The sequence below is a fragment of the Sus scrofa genome, chromosome X, assembly GCF_054392235.1.
Source record: "Sus scrofa isolate SSC_HxYL_T2T_F1_AM1 chromosome X, Sscrofa_HxYL_maternal_Yorkshire_Landrace_v2.0, whole genome shotgun sequence".
Classification (NCBI taxonomy): Eukaryota; Metazoa; Chordata; class Mammalia; order Artiodactyla; family Suidae; genus Sus; species Sus scrofa.
Window position 1 is genome coordinate 99383943 of NC_139401.1, and position 26574 is coordinate 99410516.

Genomic DNA, 26574 nt, shown 5'->3' on the forward strand with positions numbered 1-26574 from the left:
GGTCAAACAGCTAATGATTATTGGAGCTGAGATTCCAACCCAGCATTCTAGCTCCAGAGTACAGTGTTTGGTATCCTGCCATGCTGTCTTGTTAGCATGTAGCTATTGATTCTGAGTTGTAAAATATTGCAAAGGATCAGATCAAAAAATACAACCTTTGGTCTGCATGTGAGCATGAACTCAGCATTCTGAATTCATATGCCTATATTTCCTTCAAAAATTATCCTTACATGTCTTCAGTTTGGGTTGAAACAACGAAAAACTAAGATTATTGGAGGAAAGGAGGTATAGGTGCTCACTATTTGCTGTTCAACAATAACAGTAACTATTTGTTATTTAGGGCTTCATAATTATTTTCTTAAGGCAGGACTACTTAGTCTCCACCTCAACCACGGCTTAGCACTTTTCGAGCAAGTACTAGCTATTTCCCACCTAGTGAGGAAAAATGTAGCCATTTATAAGCTCTTCCTGGTTGCTTAATGGACTGCTATCTTTATTTAGAAAGAAAAGTAAAAAACAGAGTATAAGGAAAGAGCTTAACAAAAATCTCATTTTTAATTATTATATTTATTCACAGGTTATATGCCAAATTCTTAAATTTTCTCCCAAAATATTTAAAATTTAAATACTATAAAACATTTTAAGATAAATTCAAAAGTACCATATTGGATCAATAAATTTCTGACACTAAAATATTCCCATAAGCAATTAGTTTGCTTAAAGAGCTATCTTAATTGCGTAGTAATAAAAGCTGAATAAAGTAACCACTTACAAATAAAGCATTTTATTTTAAACAGTGAGACAGATGGCTTAAATACCCGATGATCCTATGAAGTGTGGTCATGAACCAGCAGCTTTAGCTACAGGATATTTGTTGATCTACAGACCCACTTGTTAGAATGCAAATTCTTGGGCCCCTCTCCAGCCTAACAGAATCCAAAACTCTGGGGGTAGACCCAGGAATCTATTTTTAACAACCTCTCCCGGGGAATCTGATGCATTTCCATTTTGAGAATGGTGCCCTATGGTATGTGTCTCAGTTCACTTAAATCCAACACTTAGTTAAGGATTACAGAAGCAATCTTTATTATAATGTACCAAGTCCTTTCTTTAGATATGAGCTCATTGGATTTACTATATAATAAAATACAAACTAAAAAGTTCTGCAAACCATTGTTAATAACAAAAAGATCCCAGCCCAAATTTACATTAGGGAGTCAGCGTGGGTCTATGTATTTTAATGTAGTCTGGATTATATTCTGCAGACTGACAGTATTTAGATGACTGATATTACTTGGGTAATTTAAAAGCCTGACTTTTATGCTCTTCCTACGTTATACTGAAATGTGGTTATTTGTTGTGCATTATCAAGGTCTGCCAGGCCCAGAAGGTCCCCGGGGTCTCCCTGGAAATGGAGGTTTTAAAGGAGAGAGAGGAAACCCAGGCCAACCTGGGCAGCCTGGTTTGCCTGGTTTGAAAGGAGATCAAGGACCACCAGGACTCCAGGTAGGAAATGGCAGTAGATATTTGATGAGAAAGGGGTATGGGTATTTGAATTCACAATACGAATTCCAAACAGCGTTATTATTTATTTATTTATTTATTTATTTATTTAGTCTTTTTGCCTTTTCTAGGGCCACTCCCGTGGCATATGGAGGTTCCCAGGCTAGGGGTCGAATCAGAGCTGTAGCCGCCAACCTACGCCAGAGCCACAGCAACTCGGGATCCGAGCCATGTCTGTGACCCACACCACAGCTCACAGTAACGCCAGATCCTCAACCCACTGAGCAAGGCCAGGGATCGAACCCGCAACCTCATGGTTCCTAGTCGGATTTGTTAACCACTGCACCTCCATGGGAAATCCAAACAGCGTTATTTTAATTAGCATTTACAGATCAAGGCACTTTGCATGGCTTACTGATGAATTATAAAGAAAGAAAAAGGCAAGTTCTCTAGCTTCTACCAACTAAAGAGACTTTGCTACCTTATAGTTAAAGGATTCTTCAAAAGATACTTTACGTGGAGTCTTTGGTATAGATTTAAAAATTTTTTTTATTATAATTGGTTTACAGTGTTCTGTCAATTTTTGCTCTACAGCAAAGTGACCCAGTCATACCTATATATGCATTCCTTTTCTCACATTACCCCCCATCATGTTTCATCACAAGTGACTAGATATAGTTCCCTGTGCTATGCAGAAGGACCTCATTGCTTATCCACTCCAAGTGCAATAGTATGCATCTATTAACCCCAAACTCCCAGTCCATCCCACTCCCTCCCCCTCCCCCTCGGCAACCACAAGTGCCTTCTCCATGTCCATGAGTCTGTTTCTTTTCTTGGTATAGATTTAGATTTAAGAAACTTTGGTTTCAGTGAAAGCAAATGTATAAAAAGGTTTGTGTGTGTGTGTGTGTGTGTGTGTGTCTATGTGTCTATACACACAAAACAGCATTGCATGCGGATGAGTCCTTCCATAGAGAAATAATCATGGTGACTGGGCATATTTTAGACTTTGAAATTAGCTAGAATTAGGGTCAGATTTCAACTCCACTGTACACTTCTGCCTTGGTCTATGAGGAAGGGAGAGAGACGCTTTGCGTTTCTGTCTTCACCTATGAAAAGAGAATGGTGGCATATCCCCACGTCTGTATTCATGTGTTTTCCACCTCAGTGTGAGTGACCCAGAAAGTCACACGCTTCTTTATAGATCCTCAAAGCTTCTTCCTTCATTCAGGAGGATTGTTGTTATATTTGGCAGTCAACAGAGTCTGGGCTCAGTCTTTTCACTCTGATGGCTGCTTTATAGCAGAAAAGAAATCTAAAGAAATCGTCCTTAAAGCTTTTCAGCAACTAACCTTTTTTCCTTGTCATTGCTATTCTTCTAGACAATTAGACTTTTTTTTTTTTAGGGCCACACCTGCAGCATAAGGAGTTGCCCAGTTTGGAGCTGTAGCCTCTGGCCTATGCCACAGCCACAGCAACACCAGATCCTTAACCCACTGAGCAAGGCCAGGAATTAAACCTGCATCCTCTTGGGTACTAGTCAGATTCGTTTCCGCTGAGCCACAATGGGAACTCCTAGACTTAAAATTTTAATCGTCTCTTTATTCATTCTCTACTCACTCCCTGCCTCACTCATTTGCCATGTACTTCCAGTTCACATGCCACTATGCCTGATTGAAGACTGATGCCAACATTTTATAAATCTAGTATTGTTGAGTTTTATTCATTTTCTTTCGTGCAAATTAGTTCTTACATTTGTACCTTTTCTAATCTTTCATTTGGAAATAATGTTAAACTTATGGAAAAATTTCAAGAATGGTGAAAAACTCCATTTCCCCACATGGACCAATTATTAAAGCTTTGCCCCATTTGCTCTCTGTATGTATGTATATATGTTGTGTGTGTGTGTGTAATAATGTATTTTTTTCTGAAATATTTGACAATAAGTTGCATCGATAATGCCCCTTTATCACTAAATACTTTAGTGCATAAGAGTTCCTAAAATTAAATATATTCTTTTATGTGACCACAGGATAGAACAGTTCTCAACTTCAGGACATTGAACATTCACGTAGCATTTTTATTTCTACCCACATATTCCAGTTGTGTCAGTTGACCTAGTAATGTCCTTTGTAGCATTCTTCCACTCCGGTATAGGATCCAGATCAAATCATGCATTGCATTTAACTGTCCTATCTCTTTATCCTCCCCCAATCTGAAAGTTTCTTAATCATCTTCTTTTTTCTTCATGCCCTTGACCTCTTTGAATAAATGTGGACTCATACATTCTTCTTTTCAATAATTTACAGTTTTTAAACTGGCATGACTTATTTTAATGTTCAGCCTATCCTAGATTAGGGAGCCCCTTCGAGATGTATCCTATGACTTTCTGACATGCCCCCCCCCCACACACACACACCTTAAGCTCTTTCTTAGATTTGGAGGTAATAAGATGTTCCAGGCTTGTTGCCTCTTTTCCATTGCTACTACTCAGAGCTTCATTGTTCCACACTTCTGCCTTTAAGACCATCCTAGAGTTATTTTCAACTCTTCTTCCCTTAGTGTTCCTGGCCCTCAAACCCAATAAATTAATAGGCCTACTGTATTTTTTATTTAGTCTTTCAGACTTTATCATTTCTTGGATTCTAATTCACATACTTACCACATCAGGGCTATACCGAAAGAGTAGTACCTTTGTTAATGATAATAAAATAATAGCTACCATTTATTAAGGACACACCCTATGCCGGTTTTCTAAGTACTTAATATAAACTGTCTCGTTTAATTCTCACAACAACTTCATAAAGTGGGTACTGTTATTTTTTCTAAGTTAGAGGTGAGGAAGTGATGCATCAAAGAGGTTAAACCATCAACTTCAAGTCACGCAAGCTAGTAAGAGGCGAATTGGGATTTGAATCCTGGAAATTTGACTCTAGGGCCTGTGATACAAATTGCTATGCAATACCACCTATGTCCTTACTGCCTTCCACCAGCACCCCCATTTTTTTCTAAAATTATTTTTATTTATTTAGGGTAATCCTGGCCGGCCAGGACTCAATGGAATGAAAGGGGATCCTGGCCTCCCTGGTGTTCCAGGTTTTCCAGGTATTTGAAGGGGTGCTTTGGAGTTTCCCCCTTTACATTAAACTCCTATGGGAGAAGACACCCATCTTCTGATGTGGCTGGGTAAAGGCCATGGCCCTGTTGATGCCATGCCACTTATTGTATATACCATCTTTGCAGGCATGAAAGGACCCAGTGGAGCACCTGGTTCACCTGGCCCTGAGGGGGATCCAGGCCTTATTGGGCCCCCAGGTAAGACTTATTTCTGGAGCTAGTTATACCTCATTAGTTAAACTCATTGAAGAATTCTAAAGGTTGCATTCTGCTTTTCAACCAAAACTTTGAGAGTCTCAGTCCCCAACAACCGAGGGGAGAGAGTTAGGACCCTCCCTCTATTTACTCATCTCTCAAGCTGTCTGTTTCAATAATGTATCAAGAGCAGACCTTTGAAGTTTAAGAGAGATACAGGACCAACAAGAATGCTTCATGGAGATTTTATACTAACTTTCCCATAGTCAGTTGAATAGATCATAAGAGCAGGTCACATAGGTATGATTGTATATTTTTACTTTTATTTATTTTTTAAAATTTTGTAATGATTTTTATTTTTTCCATTATAGCTGGTTTAGAGTATTCTGTCAGTTTTCTACTGTACAGCAAGGTGACCCAGTTACACATACATGTTTATATATTTTTAATATGAAAATAGTTCTTTTTGCTGAGAGACTTACAGAGGTTTCCTGTAAACTGTGAAATAGGGCATCTACTAAAATCCCCTACTAGTTAGTTCAGTGGGTCCCTTGACAAGCACAATAAACAAGAACTGCAAATGATGTTAGAATCAGAATGGACTCGTCAGGAAATAGAATCGTCTTCCCCTGACACCAGTTTTCCCAGATTTGCAATGGATTAGACTTTCTAGTAACTGAGTCATGCTTCAAGGCTGGAAAATAGGGACAGGGCCCCAAGAAAATCATTTCTTTTTTTCAGTCTTTTGGGTGAAATAATGAAACTTTTCCCAAACAGAATTCTGTCAGAAATAACAAATGCCAATCCATGTAAGTTGTTTCTCTCCCACCAGTTCTTAATCTGATCTGAGGTTACCTTGGTATCCATTCTTTCTGACTTTTCTCTTCCCTATCTTCAAATTTATGTTTTGCTTCTTAGGTCCCCCTGGATTACCTGGTCCTTCAGGACAGAGTATTGTGATCAAAGGAGATGCTGGTCCACCGGGGGTCCCAGGGCAGCCTGGATTAAAAGGTCTACCAGGACTACCAGGACCTCGAGGTTTACCAGGTACCTTTGTAGATCATCTTATAAGCCTTATGTGTTTGGGAACATGTTTCTCATTCTCCTTTCACTTGTCAGAGTTCATCTCCAACAATAGGCATCTTAGCAACTAGGAGAATGCCTGACAACCACAGGTCTCATTTCCTTTGCTCTCGAAAATGTTAATTTTTCAAGCCCCGATTTCTTTTAGACCCAGTCTAATTTCTTCTAGCTCCTCTGGCTATCCTAAGTTGGATAATTCGGTTAATGTTGTTTAAAACTCTGTAGTGAAAATAATACGCGTTTAAGATCGGATGCTTTCTCGAAGTTCCCGTTGAGGCTCAGTGGTTAACGAATCCGATGAGGAACCATGAGGTTGTGGGTTCGATCCCTGTCCTTGCTCAGTGGGTTAAGGATCCGGCATTGCTGTGAGTTTTGGTGTAGGTTGCAGACGCAGCTTGGATCCCACATTGCTGTGGCTGTGGTGTAGGCTGGCAGCAACAGCTCCAATTCAACCCCTAGCCTGGGAACCTCCATATGCCACGGGTGTGGCCCAAAAAAAACAACAAAAACAAACAAACAAAAAAAGATCTGATGCTTTCTCTGTCTCAACCACCAGAAGGATAGAAGGCTGATTTGCTGGGCTATCAGTTCCACACTATGAGGCCTCATGATGTTTAATGAAAGCCTGCCTAGTGGGCCATTTAACTCTATGCTTGCAGCCAACTTTGAGTATAACGGAAAGCTAGAAACTAACTTCAGTCTTTCTGTTTTATTAAGTGTCTGAATAGCAGTCTTTTCATAAATAATGCATACCAGGCAGTAACAGCCTTGCCCGTGGTGGGATAGATAACAGAAGTGGGCCTTGCACTCAATCTTGTTCTGAAGGCAAGGGAAACACAACTGCTGTATTATGGGAATCTCCACAGAAGCAAATGAACGCTTTCAAACTAAAGCTACATCCTTGTCTGCTTCTTTTGTCCTGGGCTGGAGCTATTCCTTCATTTATCTGGATTAAAGACAAAATCAGATCATGAGTTCAGTGACACTCAAGGACCTTAAGTGTCCCCGATCTATCTGGATGTGGATTTAGTCTCCCCACATTTGAAAACCCTATTTCTTTTTCCTGTAGGTCCAATTGGCCCTCCAGGAGATCCTGGACGCAATGGACTCCCTGGCTTTGATGGTGCAGGAGGGCGCAAAGGAGACCCAGGTTTACCAGGCCAGCCAGGTGAGACAAGTAAAACACTGCTGCTGACACTAGTCTTTAAGTCTGGGAGGCCTCTGGAAGTACGGCCTCCAATTGGAGCTGTGATAGTCTCCTCTTGAGAGAGCATGGCAAGCTCAAGAGTCTGTTGGCTTGAGAAAAATAGGATGACACAGCTTTGCCAGTATAAGAGAAGCATATGGAGTTCCCATCATGGCGCAGTGGTTAACGAATCTGACTAGGACCGTGAGGTTGTGGGTTCAATCCCTGGCCTTGCTCAGGGGTTGAGAATCCGGCATTACCAAGAGCTGTGGTGTAGGTCGCAGATGCAGCTCAGATCCCGCGTCACTGTGGCTCTGGTGTAGAACGGCAGCTACAGCTCTGATTAGACCCCTAGCCTGGGAACCTCCATAGGCCATGGGAGCAGCTCCAGAAAAGGCAAAAAGACAACAACAACAAAAAAAGGGAAGCATAGAAAGGGTATATTTATTTATGTGTTTACAGCACCAGAAAACCAGCTTTTCCTCAAAATGAGAATTTTCTAGGTACTCATTGTACCTAACTATTCTGATAATTTTCATTATGTTTTAAGAACTCTAGATTATATATATAGAGAGAGAAAAAATATAAACACCAAGGTTTGTGTTTAAAGAAAATAGCAATAGCAGTGGTGTCAAGGTATTGGTGAGACCTGTGGCCATCCTAGAACCAACACCCTGCCATTTCATTAACTATATTTCCAGGGAAGAAAAATGGGCATTGCTGGGACGTCCCCCTCAAATGAAAATCTACACACACAGTGGCCAAACGCCTCTATGTGAAGACATTTTTTTAAAGTAAACTCACATCAAGTGGCCAAATGGAGAACGGGAACAAGTGGTAGACTGCAATTAGACATTTTGAAAAGCTTCTTTAGAGTGCCCTGACTATTCCCTAAACAAAAAATGTATGCCTGAGAATAATTGCTCAGACAGATTCAAAGGAAAATGTTTTTCAGCACTGAAGCTGGCAGACCTGTGGGAACCACACCCTTCCTTTCTCGTTGATGAACAAAACAGCAGGCCACAGTTTTGTCATGGGGTTCTTTAATCCAGCAAGAGACTAGATAACATACCGACTCTTCAAATCAGCATCACTTCTTCCCATGTAATGTTCCCTTCACTCAATAATTATTTAGTGCCTAATGGCATCAACCAATTCCAGGAAAAAAAAAATGCATTTAAATCTCTTTGGGGGCAAGGACCATATTTTATTCATTTCCAAATTCATGATATTTGACAATGGCTTTATAAGCCTTCTGTAAATACTGAGTTAACTAATCAAACGAGGTCATATGTGTGCTCGGTAGCCGCAATAGTGAATCAGCTCTTAAAATTGTATACTGATGATTCTTTGGAAATAGGTACCCGTGGTTTGGATGGTCCCCCTGGGCCAGATGGATTGCAAGGTCCCCCAGGTCCCCCTGGAACCTCCTCTGTTGCTCATGGATTCCTTATCACACGTCACAGCCAGACAACAGATGCACCACTATGCCCGCATGGAACGACCCTGGTTTATGAAGGCTTTTCTCTCCTGTATGTACAAGGAAATAAAAGAGCTCATGGTCAAGACCTGGGTGAGACAATTGACGTATAATTTCTTACTATGCATTTTTTTCCTCTTTTTTTAAAATGATTTTTATTGTTTCCACTATGGTTGGTTTACAGTGTTCTGTCAATTTTTTACTGTACAGCAAGGTGACCCAGTCACACATACATGTATACATTCTTTTTCTCACATTATCATGCTCCATCAACAAGTGACTAGATATAGTTCCCAGTGCTATACAGCAGGACCCCATTGCTTATCCATTCCAAAGGCAAGAGTTTGCATCTATTAACCCCAGATTCCCAGTCCCTCCCACTCCCTCCCCCTCCCCCTTGACAACCACAAGTCTGTTCTCCAAGCCCATGAGCTTCTTTTCTGTGGAAAGTTTCTTTTGTGCCGTGTGTTACATTCCAGCTCTAAGTGATATCATACGGTATTTGTCTTTCTCTGTCTGACTTTTTGTTTTTATTTTGAAAATCCTGCTGCATTGTCGAGTAGCCATGGCCAAAGTGCATCTTTTTATTCTTTTGGAGCTTCCAAGTCAAAGACTATGTGACGGGCAACTGAATAAATTCACTATAAGTTTTAAATAAATAGTACTTTAAACTAAAAGCATTACTTAGCTACTGTGAGGTACAATTCTTGGCCTAGAGCAAGGTGTTTTATAAAGGGCCACGTTTACTTTTGTTAGCTTAGTTATTGAGGAAACAGATTCCGTGGGCTCTCTACCGTAGAGCAGCTGCTTGAGTGGGTCGTGTTCATAACTCATGGGAGATAGTTTCCTCTTTTATGATACTGGTATTTATTAAGTTGAAAGATAAGTTCTGAGGAGAATTTTTGTTTCTAGATCAAAGAAAGTAAGATCATTGCTTAATTTTGCTAGTTTATAGTTCCTAGAAGAAATGCCTTAGCTTTATAAAGTGTTATCAGAGCAGTTTAAAGCTATACAAAGCACTGAATTTCCATATGAAATCCACTTCAATTAATGTATTCTATGCAGCTTCTCTGTACTAGGGCGGGCGGTTTGGTTGATGGGATGACACTGGACTAGATGACTCTCAAGACTGCTTCCAAATCCCCAACATTTCTTTTTCTGGAATAATGACTTTGAATTTTGAGGCCCCAGTGTTTGACCTGGGGCTGCCTATTTTAGGAATCACTATTCCTTTCGCCTCCATAAAGACATTTAAGAAGATAGCCAAGGCCCCCAATTTCTGGGGTCTCTATAGAAAGAGGCCTCCCGAAGTCTCTTTACCTGGGCCATTTTGTGAAAACAGTTCTGTAGCAACAGAGCCCTCCAGAGTTCTGCTCTGCTTACTCTATTCCCAGGGCACTTGGCCACACCTGCCAGACAGTTCTGGCCCATCAACATAGGCACATCCACATATATGGAAGCCATAGTCACAAGCCACTTTATAGAGCCTGCTGAGATAGGAGTTTGCCCACCACCTTTCTTCTTCTTCTCCTTTTCTTTGTATCCTTTTCATTTTTCCTCTGCTACTCCTGCTTCCCTCTTTTGCTTTCTTTATGTAGCATCATTTTCTAATTTTACAATCAACAAATCTTCATTGTAAAAATACTCTTATCTTTTAGATAATTTTCTCTAGTCTTTCTCCCATAAACTTTTTCTCATTTTGTTTAGTCTATTCTCTTTACTGTCAGGGTCTAACTTATACCAATAATCAAGCTTATAAACTTCCAATCCCTAAGCTATCAAGTGACTAGGAAGCATAAGAAGTTTTTTTTTAATATCTAAATTTATTGATTTTTTTTAATTTCCCCAATACATTTTTTTCTGCTGTACAGCAAAGTGACCCAGTTACACATACATGTATACATTCTTTTGTCTCACATGATCAGGCTCCATCATAAGGGACTAGACATAGTTCCCAGTGCTACACAGCAGGATCTCATTGCTAATCCATTCCAAAGGCAACAGTCTGCATCTCTTCACCCCAAGCTCCCCATCCATCCCACTCCCTCCTCCTCCCCCTTGGCAACCACAAGTCTGTCTTCAAGTCCATGATTTTCTTTTCTGTGGAAAGGTTCATTTGTGCTGGATATTAGATTCCAGATATAAGTGATATCATATGGTATTTGTCTTTCTCTTTCTGACTTCATTCAGGATGAGAGTCTCTAGTTCCATCCATGTTGTTGCAAATTGCATCATTTTGTTTGTTTTTATGGCTGAGTAGTATTCCATTGTGTATCTATACCCAATCTTCCTAATCCATTCATCTGTCTTTGGACATTTAGGTTGTTTCCATGTCTTGGCTATTGTGAATAGTGCTGCAATGAACATGTGGGTGCATGTGTCTTTTTTAAGGAAAGTTTTGTCCGGATATATGCCCAAGAGTGCGATTGCTGGGTCACATGGTAGTTTTTTTTGGTCTTTTTGCCTTTTATAGGGCCACACCCACAGCATATGGAGGTTCCCAGGCTAGGGGTCTAATTGAAGCTGTAGCCGCCGGCCTATGCCAGAGCCCAGCAATGCGGGATCCAAGCCGCGTCTGGGACCTACACCACAGCAACACCGGATCCTTAAGGCACTGAGCGAGGCCAGAGATTGAACCCACAACCCCATGGTTCCTAGTCAGATTCGTTAACCACTGAGCCATGACAGGAACTCCCATATGGTAGTTCTATGTATAGTTTTCTAAGGTACCTCCATGCTGTTCTTCGTAGTGGTTGTACCAGCTTTGAGCATCATGAAATTTTCAAATATAATGCAAAGAAAAAATGGGACCTATTATCTAGTACGTCATTTCAAAATGTATGTATTTGGTCAAAGAAGGGCTGTCATAGTATGTATTCAGATGTAGAGACTATGAACTGTCCCTGCCTCGGGTACAGCTTAGGATTCAGACATAGAAAGGTTATGATAGGTCCCAAGATCCCCAGTCTGATGCTGGATTGCAGGGAGTATGCTAGGACTAGCTCAAGGATCAAACTGTAGGTATCTTGATGGCTAAACAAAGAATAAAGGTAGTTATGGGTTTGATATTAAGGGACAAACCACCTGATCAAATAAATCCACTGTCTATACTGGATTAGTGAAAGGATTATGGTATATAGAAAAGAACGTGGAGGAAACAGACTTAATACTAAAACTGCTCTGTCTGGGAGAAAAGAACATGCTAATAACCATTAGTCTATTAAAGCCTTTTAGCTTTATAATTTGAGAGTCATTGAGAGTTCATGAGATCACTCTCTCTTTGAATGTTTGGAGGCTATAATCAGAACTCAGTGCCACTGTGGGCAACCTATAGCATAAGTGCAACCAAACACACATATCTTCACCATCATGGGCCTTGTTTTTATGTACTTCTTCCTTTTCTTTCTGAGACCAGGGATATTTCCATCTCTATCTCTAATTAGGCAGTAATGTTAGTTTTATTTTTAAGTTCCTTTATATTTACAAACACTTTCATATCCAATTTGGCTTTCACAACTGTGATCAAGAAAGATACAGGATAAGTATTATATTTTTTCCATTTACACACACACACGCGCGCGCACACACACACACACACACACACACACACACACACAGGCTGTTAAGTGATTTATTCAAAGCCACACTTCAAAAGTGATGGAGATGAGAATTGAATCCAATACCTACCAATTCTAAACCCATCTGTTCTTCATTTATGTCAGTTTTGTCATCTGTTCTCACGTGACTTTGTTAGTCACCTCTCAGAGCCAGTTTTGTTGTTTTCTGAAAGAAGTATAAATCAGACTAAATCAACGATTTTTTTTCAGCCTGGGGAACTTTTGAAGGTTCCTAGGTGCCTCACAAACCTATTACATTTTACAGTCTGCCACTTTTAAGGATTATTGGTCTTTTATCAGTCATCTTCAGTCTGAGATAAGCATACCCCTTTAGATACAGGAGGAATTCCCAGTGTATCATTTTAAAGGAATTAGCTTACAGATCCTCAGTTTTCATATATACTTTCTCCTAAAGTTGAACTACCTGTGTATACACTTATGCTTTGGATAATTGCTTTTCTTACATTCCTTTCCACTACCACCCAGCTCCCACTTTATAAAGGAATCATACTCTGGCATATTGCCTTAAAACATGAAAACCTCTACAGGACAAATTCAAAGGGACAATGGCTTTGTTAAAGTCTCCATTAACTCAAGCTCTATAATTCACTCCTAATTCATCTCATTAAGAAATGCACTGCCAATAAAAGGTTAGTTTTAATGTTTAGTGTTATCAAAATTTATAATATGTATCTTTTTGATCAATGTGAATTCATAATAATTATAAAGATGGTGATTCAAATTAGAATATTTAACATGTAAAGCCTTATGGTCACAGAGAGTTTTTAAAACTTCTTTTAGGAGTTCCCATTGTGGTGCAGCAGAAACAAATCTGACTAGTATCCGTGAGGATGCAGGTTCAATCCCCAGACCATTCAGTGGTTCAGGGATCTGGCATTGCCATGAGCTGTGGTGTAGGTTGCAGATGCGGCCCAGATCCTGCATTGCTTTGGCTGTGGTGTAGGCCAGCAGCTGTAGCTCTGATTCAACCCCTAGCTTGGGAACTTCCATATGCCACAGGTGTGGCCCTAAAAACCAAAAGAAAACAAAAAAAAAGTTATTTAAAATTTTTCTTTCAGAAAAATATGGTAAATGACCTTCAAATATAAAAAATTATGATGGGATAAAACTGTATGAGAGAAATATAGTGGAAATATAATTTCCAAATGCAAAAGGAACATTGTATAATTTCCAGTTGTTAAAGATGTGTTTACGTACTTTTAAAAAGGATTATTAGATTTTAAAATTTGTCTGGAAACACAAGAGACCCTGGATAGCCAAAGCAATACTGAACAAGAGAAATGAAAATGGAGGAATCAAGCTTCCTGACTTTAGACAATACTACAAAGCTACAGTTATCAAAACAGTATGGTACTGGAACAAAAAACAGAAATATAGATCAATGGAATAGGATAGAAAGCCCCAAAATAAACCAAAGCACCTGTGGTCAACTAATCTATGACAAAGGAGGCAAGAACATACAGTGGGAGAAAGATAGCCTCTTCAATAAATGGCTCTGGGAAAACTGGAAAGCTACATGTAAAAGAATGAAAATAGAACACTATCTAATACCATACACAAAAATAAACTCAAAATGGATTAAAGAGGTAAAGCTAAGAACAGACACTATAAAAACTCCTGGAGGAAAACATAGGCAGAATGCTCTTTGACATAAATCACAGCAACATCTTGTTTGATCCACCCCCCAGAATAATGGCAATAAAAACACAAATCAACCATTGAGACCTAATTAAACTCAAAAGTTTTTGCACAGCAAAGGATACCATTAAAAAAAATGAAAAGACAACCCACAGAATGGGAGAAAATCTTTGCAAATGATGCAACAGACAAGGGCCTAATGTCCAAAATACACAAACAACTTATACAATTCAACAGCAAAAAACAAACAACCCAATTGAAAAATGAGCAGAAGACCTAAACAGGCAATCCTTCAAAGAAGACATATGGATGGCCAGTAGGCACATGAGAAAATGCACAACATCACTAATTATTTGAGAAATGCAAATCAAAACTACTATGAGGTACCACCTCACACCAGTCAGAATGGCCATCATTAACAAGTCCACAAGTAACAAATGCTGGAGAGGGTGTGGAGAAAAGGGAACCCTCCTACACTGCTGGTGGGAATGTAAATTGGTACAACTGCTACGGAAAGCACTATGGAGATACCTCAGAAAATGAAATATAGATCTACCATATGACCCAGAAACCCCACTCTTGGGCATATATATGGGCAAAACTTTCATTTGAAAATGTATGCACCCCTACATTTATCACAGCGCTATTCACAATAGCCAAGACATGGAAACAACCTAAATGTCCATCGACAGATGAATGGATTAAGAAGCTCTGGTACATATATATAATGGAATACTACTCATCCATTAAAAAAAATAAACGAATGTCATTTGCAGCACCATGGGTGGAACTAGAGATTCTCATACTAAGTGAAGTAAGCCAGAAAGAAAAGGACAAATACCATATGAGATCACTTATTTGTGGAATATAAAATATGGCACAGATGAACCTGTCTACAAAACAGAAACAGATCACAGCAAAGGAGAGCAGACTTGTGGTTCCTGGGGGGAGGAGGGAAGAGAATGGGATGGACAGGCAGTTTGGGGTTTGGGGATGCAAACTTCTATTTGGAATGGATGGGCAATGGGGCCCTATTGTGCAGCACAGGGAACTGTGTGTGATGGGGTCGCTTTGTTGTACCACAGAAACTGAAGAAACATTGTAAATCAACTATAATTTCAAAAGTATGCTCAACATTATTTTATATGGAAATATGGGGAAAACTTCACTTAGGAGTATGTTTGTTTACTATGAAAATTTAGATATAAATGTATGCCTGTAAAAAAAGAAATACTTGGATTATAACAGGGTGCAAATAAAATCCCTTGTTATCAAAAAAGGTTTATTATTATGTTTTAACTAATTACCCTGGACACATTTACAAGAGTGATGTGTAAGTTTGTTTTTAAATAAATTTTCACAGAACCCTAGACATGACAGCTGGCAATGTTGAAATGTGGTTGGCAACGTTCCAGGCTCCAGTGTTACCACATAGAGTGTAGAAGGGTGGATTTGGAGCCATGAGGCAATAACCAGTATCTTCATAACTGGCACAGTATCAATTTAAACTTCTGATGAAAAATTCGAGATGCCAACTTTAAAATGTATGAAGGGGTACATCATTTTTCATCATTCTTTTGTGAGGAAATAAGAAAAAAAGCTGGATCGCTGGTAGAGGAGAAGCTCTGTTGCCCCTACCAGCTCAGAAATTCAAAGGCTCTAGTTTTTTTTCCCCCTCCCCCCCCACACCCTCCCTTTCTCTCTTATTTATTTATTTCCTTTGTATTATTTACCTCCGAATCCATCTGTGGTAGCTAGGCATGTTGGTCAGCAGTACAGATGTCCCCAGGCTTAGAGATGGCAGACTCACACAAGATCAAGATACATGCTGCGGATGTCTTGGAAGAAGAGAGGGTAGCTTGGAGAGGAAATACTGATATGATATTATAAGGACTCAGTGTGTGCCTTTCACTTGTCCACAGTCCCTTACCCAATATTCTCCTTAAGATCTCATTGTTTACAAAATGCATCACTAGTTTAAAAAGTGTTGGGGGGATACGTAATGAGCTACCACAATAAATGTCTACATACATTGTAAGATAGAACCAGATTTTAGAAATGTTAAAATATGAGCAAGTGTGCGCCTGATACCTGAAGAAGTAAAGTGTATTCATTATCTAAGAAATGGGGGAAAGTTTCTCATTGAAAGGCTGTTCCTGTGTTAGAAGAAACTAATTCATCATGATACTTTTTCTTTTCCTCCCTAATTCTTCCCAGGGACGGCCGGCAGCTGTCTTCGTCGCTTCAGTACCATGCCTTTCATGTTCTGCAACATCAATAATGTTTGCAACTTTGCTTCAAGAAATGACTATTCTTATTGGCTCTCCACCCCAGAGCCCATGCCAATGAGCATGGAGCCCCTGAAGGGCCAGAGCATCCAGCCATTCATTAGTCGGTGAGACACTGGGATACCTTTGACTTTTACCAATCCCCAGTTAGTTTAGCTAGTTAGAAATGAGTCCAAAGTTGATCATCTGATCATATTCCTCTCAGGTTAGGGCGAACAGAAGTGCCTTCATAATAATTCAATATGTAGTTTGGTTCATATTTATTGCAAATCTGCTTTTGACCAGGACCCATGATAGCTTTGTATAATATGCAGAGAACTCACTGTCTAGTCATTAGGCAATTATATGTAAATTAATATACATCAGGCTTGAGCTAAGTGCTGCAATAGATCTTATAAGATGTTATGAAAGCATTAGGAAGGAGATGTTTCATTCCAACATGAGCAGTCGAAGATGACTATATGAAAGAAATGTGATTTGAAATGCTTAGCCCTCGAAGGATGGAAAGGACTTGAGACATAGTTAGAAAGGCATACCAGGTAGAGAACCTGGAAATAGGTAATAGATTGATGTGCCTAGAATGTAGTTTTTAAAGGTTGCATAGGGAGAAGAGAACAGAAAGTTAGTTTGGACCCAGGTAGTAGAAGGCTTTCTACTATCAGTGTCAGATGTTAGTTTGGAATTTATCTGGTATTTAAGGGGAAGATGTTAGTTTGGAATTTATCTGGTATATAATGGGAAGCTCTGAAGTTTGGGAGCTGCATTTCTGGGGAAGATTACAGAAACATCCGTGTGTGACATGGCTTACCAAGGGAATAGTCCAGAGGTAGAGAAACAACTTAGACTGAAGATATTGCTGTAGTCCTGGTGGGAGTGGATTGGAACTCTCAGTGGGGTGGGTATGTGTATCACATTCGTAGAATAAATAGGATTTGGCCCTTGATTCGTCATGGGAAGGAAAAAGTGATAGCACCCATGGCATATGGACGTTCCCAGGCTAGGGAACACCACAGCCACAGCAACGCGGAACCCCAGCCACGTCTGTGACCTACACCACGGCTCATGGCAATGCCAGATCCTTAACCCACTGAGTGAGGCCAGGGATCGAACCTGCATCTTCATGGATGCTAGTCGGTAGAACCCAAGTTTAACTCGATTTCCTAGACCTATTATATGTTGCCATTTTCAATCTGATCATGACCCAGTCGATCTAGTAGTAGTCTGGTAACCATTAAGGATGTATCATTGGAAACTCTAGTTTATTTGACTTTGGATATAAAGGTTAAACCTAGTTTAGCCTCTCTTAATAGCACATCTGTGGTACCCTTTTTAATATATTTTCCCAATTTCTTTGGGAATTCATTTTTGTGTGCGTTTTGTTAGTCCAGACTCCTCTTGGGAGTATAAGGTCCCCTAAAGGCATTATCTTTTGTAGATAAACTTTGCCAAATTGGTTTAGTCATATTTCAGAAGGTCCCCTCATGCTTTTTAGTAAAGATTTGGTAGACTCAGCTGTATTTACCATTTGGCTATTTTACTTCATGTTCTAGATTTAAGCCACATCTCCAAGTGCCTGGGTGCTTGCCCAGCATTCTGGATATGTTGTACTTCCATAGATATGGCCAAATGGTTAATAAATATCCTTTGGGCCAAAAATAATGGGTGGGGATTAAGAAGGTGTCTGTTTCTTGTCTTTGCCAGTTTACCAGACATTATTCTTCCCGCAGTCTCAGCATTACTCAGTGTCTAACCTCCAGCTGGGCACTTTGACAGCAAGTAATATGTGTAATACATTAAGCCAAACCCTTACAGCAATGATGACATTGACCACAGAAAGTATGAATAGGAATTCAGGGCAGAATGGAAAAAGAAGATGCTATAGTGGTGATTCTCTAGTATCTTTTTTTAAAAAAAAATACTTAGCATTTTCATTTATAACTTTATCCTATACATTGGAAGACAGGGCTTATGTAAAAGAAATTCTCAGAGTGCATCTTTCACCTCTTTTTCTGAACATTGGAGACACCTTAATGGGCTTTGATATGAGGAAGGCCTCCAAAGAAGAGGAACTGCTGTTTCCCATGTGCTCACCCTGTAAATTGTGTCCCTTCTCCCTTTCCCTTACCAGATGTGCAGTATGTGAAGCTCCAGCTGTGGTGATTGCGGTGCACAGTCAGACCATCCAGATTCCCCGTTGTCCTCAGGGATGGGATTCTCTCTGGATCGGTTATTCCTTCATGATGGTACGAAACACTCTTCCTTGTCTTTGTCCTCATAGCTGACTGTCCATCACACCTGCATTTCTTCCTAACACGAGGAATCCCTGTCATTTGTGCAGTAAGAAGCTTCAACCTCATAAAACTTCTTTCTAAGCACTGTGTTCCCCCTCCCACACGTGCTGGAGTGTATTTTCATCATCCACCTGTTTTGGTTTTTTTGTTGTTGTCGAGTACCCTTGGTGTGTATACTTTCTTCTTACCGCTGGCTCGAGTTCCTTAACTGAATTTGAATTTTCGGCCAATCTCAGCACATGTCTTTGGGTATTCACTGTGGTATTATGGCACATGCTCCCTTGTCTTTTCTAGCACACAAGTGCAGGGGCAGAGGGCTCAGGCCAAGCCCTGGCCTCCCCTGGTTCCTGCTTGGAAGAGTTTCGTTCAGCTCCCTTCATTGAGTGTCATGGGCGGGGCACCTGCAACTACTATGCCAACTCCTACAGCTTTTGGCTGGCAACAGTAGATGTGTCAGACATGTTCAGGTAAGGTGTTTATGGCTTTAGCTGAGGTCCTAGCTTCCTTCAGAGATGCTAGAGAAGAGAGAGGGGCAGTCATGGATGGTTTATACCCAACAAATATTAGGAGTGTAATGGACTGTGTCCTTTATTCTTGCTTGTTCTCCCCATATACCAGACTCAGGTCAGAAAAGCAGACTTGGCTGCTAATAGGTGTATGTGATTTGAGATGGCTTGGTAGTAATTGTTTACATGCAAAACAGACAGAACAAGGTTTTAAGTGACCTGCTCCATAACAAGTGAGCCGTTATTTAACCAGACGGAAGCCACCCCAGATGTTAAAGCAGTCATCTGCCTTCCCTAGTCCAGTAGTCTCCGTTCCCAGGATTTTTTCAAGGCTTTCATCCAGGTGTTCGAATAAGTCCACATGTCATACATTTACCTCAGGATACTTCAATCTATTGGATTATTTTTGCAGTTTCAATTTATTTTTATATGTTGCTTCTTTTTGAGTTATGAATATTTTTCTTATGTATTATATTTATATAATTCTTAGGTGTTATGTATTGTCATTATTCATCATTAGTTGTCCTGATCCCCCTTATTCTAGGGCCGTTAGACAAATGAGTAGGAGGAAAAGAGGGAGAAACAAATGGACAAGGATAATAGCGGTGGGGAGGAGAGTCACAAAAATACCTGTGACCACTAATAGCTCTTCGGCCATACCAGTCATTGCCTTAGATCGCATTGCTCACAAGTTAACCATTAAGTCATCAAGAGAGCTGCTTAAACACAGAGAGAGTGTGTGGGTATGAATTTGAACCGTTAATAGAATTGAAATACCAGAAAAGTTTCGGCTGATAGTCTTATTTCTTATTCCCCAGCAAACCTCAGTCAGAAACGCTGAAAGCAGGAGACTTGAGGACACGTGTTAGCCGATGTCAAGTGTGCATGAAGAGGACATAACATTTTGAAGAATTCCTCGTGTGTTTTTAAATGTGATATATATATATATATATATACGTATATATATATATGTGTGTGTGTGTATGTGTGTGTGTGTGTGTGTATACACACACACATACATATGTATAACTCCCAGGATGCAATGTCTCACTCTCCCCAACTTTACCACTGCTGCCACCAATGGTGCTACTATACATGACCAAGAGAACATGCTGACCTAGTAATCATGAAGAATAAGAGGTACCTCAGCAATGGGCCAGAGCAAGGTCTCTTATTATTTTCCTACGAACGTAATAAGGAAACGAATTTACTTTTTGGGTCCAGAATGACTTTCTCCAAGGATCATAAGATGAAGATGATATATTTTGCCCAGGAACTAAAACGGCACGTTAAACATTCAATTACGAGAAGAATCACACTGAGTGAAATAAAAGACTGCCGTGTGGGGGAAGAATTATTTTTCATGGTGCTACTAATCCTACTGTATCCCAGTTTTTTTTTAATATAAAAGTGTTAAGCTTATTTTGCTCTGTAAGTAAAGATTGTGTATATTGTATAAACAGCCTTTTAGCTTAAAATGTCGAGTCATTTAGATGTGACCTGACATGAATCACTCTTTACAGACAACTTAGGAAACCCTAGAATACAGACAGCAAGACTTTATATCCATGTTTATCAAAGTGAGAGGATTTATATTCTTGCATCGAGTTCCTACCAAGAGTAAAATTATCTTGAGTTTTAGCCCCTAATTTCCTATTCGACTTTGAAAAAATAGGTCATTTTTAGTCACTTTAATCAGAATTGTAAATGTACACGTCACATACCAAATTATAATAGCTAATGAAGCAGTTTCTCTTCTGCTGTATTCGCCAAGAAACTCTGAACACCAGAGGCCCCCAGCTTTAATGGTTATTACATCTTGTTTTTGCTCATTCCCGACTGGGCGAAGCTCTCCCAAATAATTTTGAGAAGCAAAAATATATTTTTTAAATTGGCCATTCTTTTCCCTGTGCTTTTTATGTAAGGCTTTTTCTCCTATAGTCTCTGCCTGTACAAGAACTGGGGAGACAATACTTGATTAGTCTTCTCTCTTCAGTTACAAAGCCACCTGATGGTCCTTTACCCTTCTTTATTTTCAACATGTTCTTATAAGTAGTCATAGAATAAATGCCTTCTTTCCCTAGCTGTCATCTTCTCACGTCATGTTTTTTAACTCACCTGTATCAATTCAATTAAAGATATCATATGGTGTAAGGATGGTTTGCTGTGTATCTCTTCAGCTTGTGTGTGAAGATCTGCTCCGTTGCAGACAGACGACACATCTGCACGTCTCAGCATCGCTCAGAGCAATCGTAAAGCAAAAGAGGCTTCTGCAGACTCTGCTCACTCTAATCCCTGATAGGCAACATATCGTAAAGTCCTTTTCCCAATGAAGAAAATGCATTGGACAGTATCTTTGAGATAATGCATGTGTTAACAATATTGTGTTGATGGCTGAGCAAGAAAATTCTTCTCTTGGGGGAAGAATTCATTAAGAATACTTCAGGCAGATTAAGTTAATATTAGGTTAATATGCCTCATGATTAAGAATGAACACATGGGAGTTCCCGTCGTGGCGCAGTGGTTAACGAATCCGACTAGGAACCATGAGGTTGCGGGTTCGGTCCCTGCCCTTGCTCAGTGGGTTAAGGATCCGGCGTTGCTGTGAGCTCTGGTGTAGGTTGCAGACGCGGCTGGGATCCCGCATTGCTGTGGCCCTGGCATAGGCCAGTGGCTACAGCTCCGATTCGACCCCTAGCCTGGGAACCTCCATATGCCGCGGGAGCGGCCCAAGAAATAGCAAAAAGACAAAAAAAAAAAAAAAAAAAAAAAAAAAAAAAGAATGAACACATGGACCTCTCGAAAATAGTCTGGGATTTGCTAAAAGTAGGAGATTCTAAAAGCTTCTAGAATAAAACGTGTGTGACAACTAAGATATGAAACAACCAAGCAATTTTTAGAATTTTAGACCCTTGCAAAATTGAAAGCTTAGAGTCCGTAGCAGTAAAATGTAGGTTCTAAACAACGGTAACTACCTAACAATACTGCTGATTTCAAGGTTAGCCAATTGCAAAGTCTAGCTTTATTTTTCCAGGAGCTGCACGCGTGAAAACACTAATGGGTAATTTTAAGTGAAAATGCCGTATTACATCCCATAGCTTTTTCTACATGCTGTACACCTGAAGGTTTCTCCTTGAGTTACAGTTGCAAACACTGATTCCAGAGATGTTGCTGTTTGTAGCTTTCCCTCTCCCTTTTAGCCTTTTGAAAGCCTTGGCGCAAAAAGAACCTCCTAACATTTTAATAGTTGCATGTGCAGCTGGTCTGTGTGTTTCTTAAATACTCAACTATCCCCAGCCCTGCTTTGTTGTTGTTTAAAGTATAGGAACCCAATCCACTCCAGGACCTTAATGCTTTTGACTCACCCTTGCCACTGAATATTCAAAGGTTATTCTGATGTAGCTGCTCTAGTAGTTATCTCTAGTGAGTTTTGCAATCAAACACAGGTAATGGTTTTCCTACAGAGGCAGGCAATGAATGAACTGTTCTGCTTACGTGTATCACCCAAGTGAGATTGTGTGTGTGTGTACACCAACATGGCATGCACACACACAAACACATACGCCCCATGTTGGTATCACACTAATCACTTCCAGGCTTCCAAAACTGTTTTTACTGGATAACTTGTGATTGTACAGCATCTTTTCTCACCTGGCCAAATTTGAAAGATGCTTTCTGTTTCTTATGGTGCCAGTGAGGTTCTTTGCCTCAATTGGCATGTTTAATTGAAAACTCATGGGCCATGCCAAGCCATCAGAAGTTTATTCATACATTAATCACAAGAGGGCACTATCGCCTATAAAAAAAAATCCGCATGTGTAACAGTTTGCTGAGCTCATTATCAATAGTGGCAGTGGCACTGTCTAAAGCCTTACCTCCAGATTCCTATTCTCCCATCCCCATAAAGATCAATAGCAAGTATTTTAAGTGGCCCAGTTACCCAATGTCTGCATCCAAAATAAGGAACAGCTTTGCTGTCAAAGATTCTCATAAGAGCCTGATTAGGAGTTGGCCCTAGTGGGAATTCCTGTGCCCCTCCACACAGAAGCAAATGTCCCTGCACCTCTCTGCAGCCACTTTTGTTTGGCCAGGATTTCAACTGGCTTTTTGAGCAGACAAGCACTCATCTCGAGCTGGCGTATAAAAACACCTTCATCCCGAGGCAGTTTCAAAGTAAATTGAGTAATATTTTAAAATCAGATGTCATTTCCATTTTTCAGCAGTGGTTTCTAGAGTATATTCAGGATGCTTGGAAGGTTTTTGTGGTGGAAACACTCCTGAAGGAATAAGTTGAGACAGGCCTGTCCCCCAAGTTCCATAGCAATAAACATTCATGAGATACTTCTTATCTGTAGGGCACCACGATAGATAGCAATCCAAAATCAACCAGAAAGGTAGGTAGTCATATGATACATGCTCCCAAGAAGAGGTGTGCTGTTCTATCTTTGACTACCAGATCTTTCTAAGTCGAGGCCAGAATAGGATAGATTAGCAGTAGTTGTCAGGAGGCAGCTGGCTCACCAGCCTGTTCTCTAACACATGGACAGACTAAAATCACATTGATGTAATTTTAATTCTCTATTTTTCTATGAGTAGACAGCATGCCCAACCCCTGACCCCACAGGATGATGAATTGCTGCTGTCATACACCAGTGTATGTCAGGTATCTTCTGTTTTTCTCCTCCAGATTCACACAGCATTCTTTTTTTTTTTTTCTAGGGCCTCCTATGGCATATGGAAGTGCTTGGGCTAGGGGTCGAATTGAAGCTTCAGCTGGCAGCCTACACCACAGCCACAGCAATGCGGGATCTGAGCTGCATCTGCGACCTACACCACAGCTCTTAGCAATGCCAGATCCTTAACCCACTGAGCGAAGCCAGGGATCAAGTCTGCATCCTCATGGATACTAGTTGGGTTCCTTTCCACTGGGCCACAAGGGAACTCTCACATTACATTCTTCATTCACCCTGCTTTCTGCCCCAGATGGTTCCTGCACCCTTTGGCTTCTGCTTGGTTTCAACCAATGGAATACCCTCAAAAGGACAGCAGAGCGAAGGACAAGATGAGATTAGAGTATGCATTTTTATGGGGCCTCTGGAATCACATCAGGTTGGCTGTACTCCTCAGTTGAATATCTCTGTTCCTCTCAAGATGAGAACATTCCATCCCAAAGCAGCATTCTTCTCAACCCCATTCTCCAGGATAGATCACATCTTGGGCCACAGATTAAGCCTTGGTAAATTTTTTAAAAAGTTGAAATTATTTCAATAATTTTCTCCAACCACAATGCTATGAGACTGGAAATCAACTACAAAGAAAAAAAAAGCAACGAAAAAATATAAACTCCTGGAAGCTAAACAATATGCTACTAAGCAATCAATGGGTCACTGAAGGAACCAGAGAGGAGATCAAAAGCAACTTAGAGACCAGTGACAACCAAGATATGGCAATCCAAAACCTATGGGACACAGCAAAAGCAGTTCTGAGAGGGATGTTTATAGCAGTATAATCTTAGGAAATAGGAAAAACCCCAACCAACCAACCTAACTTTACATCTCAAACATCTAGAGAAGGAAGAACAGACAAAGCCCAAAATTAGTAGAAGGACTTTCTCCATTCTCTCTCTCTCTCTCTCTCTCTCTCTCTCTCTCTCTCTCTCTCTCTCTCTCTCTCTCTCTCTCTCTCTCTGATTCTAGTAACCTCTTTCTTCTCATCCCTTCAGGTCTATGTTTATGATGACAAATCTGATGCTGGGCTGCTAACCCTGGACTCTGGCGTTACCTTTTGTGGTTCCGCTACACACCACCTATTCCTTTCTAATTAAGCTCTCCTCAGACTATCCCAATATAAGTGTATTGTCTGATTGTTGATAACCTGACGAAGGCACAACTGCTTCTTGTCTCCAGAGTCTGTCGGAGAGGCTTGATTCTATAGGTGGCAAAATGAGGGTGAATTGATTAAACTGACATGCACTTTGAACTGAGGGAAGTGCCAGTAGAAATGAGCTAACTTCATTTCATCTAAGACCTAGCTTACCAAACTATTGGAAGCCACGTTCCAAGGTTCTTAGGGTGCAATGAGGCACAACATATTCATGGTGATGCTAAATCATTGAGTTGTTCAAGATTGTCCCACTGCATCTCTAAAGAATGCATCTTGACTCCCGCCCAGGTGGTCGTTTGGGTCGTTATGCTGTGAGCCACAAAGGAAGTCCTAGGTGGGCATTTAGCTTGCTTCATCCTAACTGCAAATGCAGAATCTCAGCTGTCTCGTTGGCAGACTGGCTGCTAAGCACTGATAGCCGATCCCTGAGAGCTCCAAGAGAAAACTCCTGGTAGTACAACTTGCACCAGAAAAATCCACCGGGTCAGGTGCACCTCACTGTGATCTGTAAAACACCCCAAAGGGTTACTAGGCCAAGACAGAGACAATGTAAACCACTTAAAACAAGTGGTTTTCAACTTCAAGAGCCTCTGGGAAAGATAAGCCTGCAGAAGGGTTTCCGATCTGCTTCCCTTCTAGTCATCAAGGGTACAGAGTAAATACCTAGACTGGAGACTACAGAAGATGCAATGGCCTCTCAATCCAAAGGCAGTCCGAGACAACTTGCTCGTGTCAACCAGGGCCACATGGAGCCTGCCAAGAAGTGAAGATGCTTGCATTTAAAGTGAAACAGGGAGTTCCCGTCGTGGTGCAGTGGTTAACGTATCCGACTAGGAACCATGAGGTTGCGGGTTCGGTCCCTGCCCTTGCTCAGTGGGTTAAGGATCCGGCGTTGCCGTGAGCTGTGGTGTAGGTTGCAGACGTAGCTCGGATCCCAAGTTGCTGTGGCTCTGGTGTAGGCCAGTGGCTATAGCTCCGATTCGACCCCTAGCCTGGGAACTTCCATATGCCGTGGGTGCGGCCCAAAGAAATAGCAAAAAGACTAAATAAATAAATAAATAAAGTGAAACAGTGTGCGGGTTGACTTTCTTGGGGCTCGTAATGTGCTTGCTGTTACCAGTCTGTCACAAGCCAGGATGGTAAACCAGATGCCAGAGCTGTGTGTCTTTCTCTGACATAATAATCTGGCCCTTGCTTGGGCTGTAAGGAACACTATCACTGATGCCTCAGTAGCAACAAGAGTAACACATTCATGTAGGCCTCGTGAAAATGTCATTCTTCACACATTATTTCATCTGAGCCTCCACAACCCTGATGTATTCAAACCGTGCATTTTACAGATGCAGAAGTGGAGCCTTAGAATGGTTAAATGACTTTCCCAAGGTCACAGGACAAACTGCTGAGTTCTTTTTTTCAATCAAAATCAAACCATCACCATCTAGGCATGAAGATGCCTGTGTCAAAATATTCAGAATCTTGTGTCATGGAGGTTCGTGGCTATACGGGGGTCTCTGCCTCATGAGAAGTGATGAGCTGCATGTTTTGCAAATCTTAATTCCCAGATGATGATGAGTACTTTTCCTAGCACCATTGCAGCACCTGAGACCCTTTAGAATTATTCCTTGGACACAGGTAGGTGACTTACCATAAATACATTGTACCTCAGGATACTCTGGTCTGTTTGGTCTAAGTCTCCATAGCTTAAAAAAAAAAAAAACCTTGTAAGTCTGGCCTGGTGCCCACATCACATGACCTTCCTTGGGCAT

The 26574-nt window shown here is 40.6% G+C and overlaps 1 protein-coding gene across 2 annotated transcripts in view; it reads left to right on the plus strand.

Annotated features, from left to right (window-relative positions):
- The window catches only part of COL4A5 (collagen type IV alpha 5 chain), a 224922-nt gene extending 203843 nt beyond the window's left edge, over positions 1-21079 (plus strand). For both annotated transcript variants that reach the window (XR_014835517.1, XM_021080780.2), the window contains 10 exons: positions 1373-1506; positions 4536-4608; positions 4747-4818; positions 5734-5862; positions 6968-7066; positions 8445-8657; positions 16058-16235; positions 18257-18371; positions 18714-18886; positions 19744-21079. Coding sequence is in view for 1 of the 2 variants with exons in the window: in XM_021080780.2 (XP_020936439.1) it covers positions 1373-1506; positions 4536-4608; positions 4747-4818; positions 5734-5862; positions 6968-7066; positions 8445-8657; positions 16058-16235; positions 18257-18371; positions 18714-18886; positions 19744-19825 (1268 nt within the window). In the remaining variant the exon portion in view is untranslated. The remainder of the gene's footprint in view (positions 1-1372; positions 1507-4535; positions 4609-4746; positions 4819-5733; positions 5863-6967; positions 7067-8444; positions 8658-16057; positions 16236-18256; positions 18372-18713; positions 18887-19743) is intronic.
- The last annotated feature ends 5495 nt before the right edge of the window (positions 21080-26574 follow it).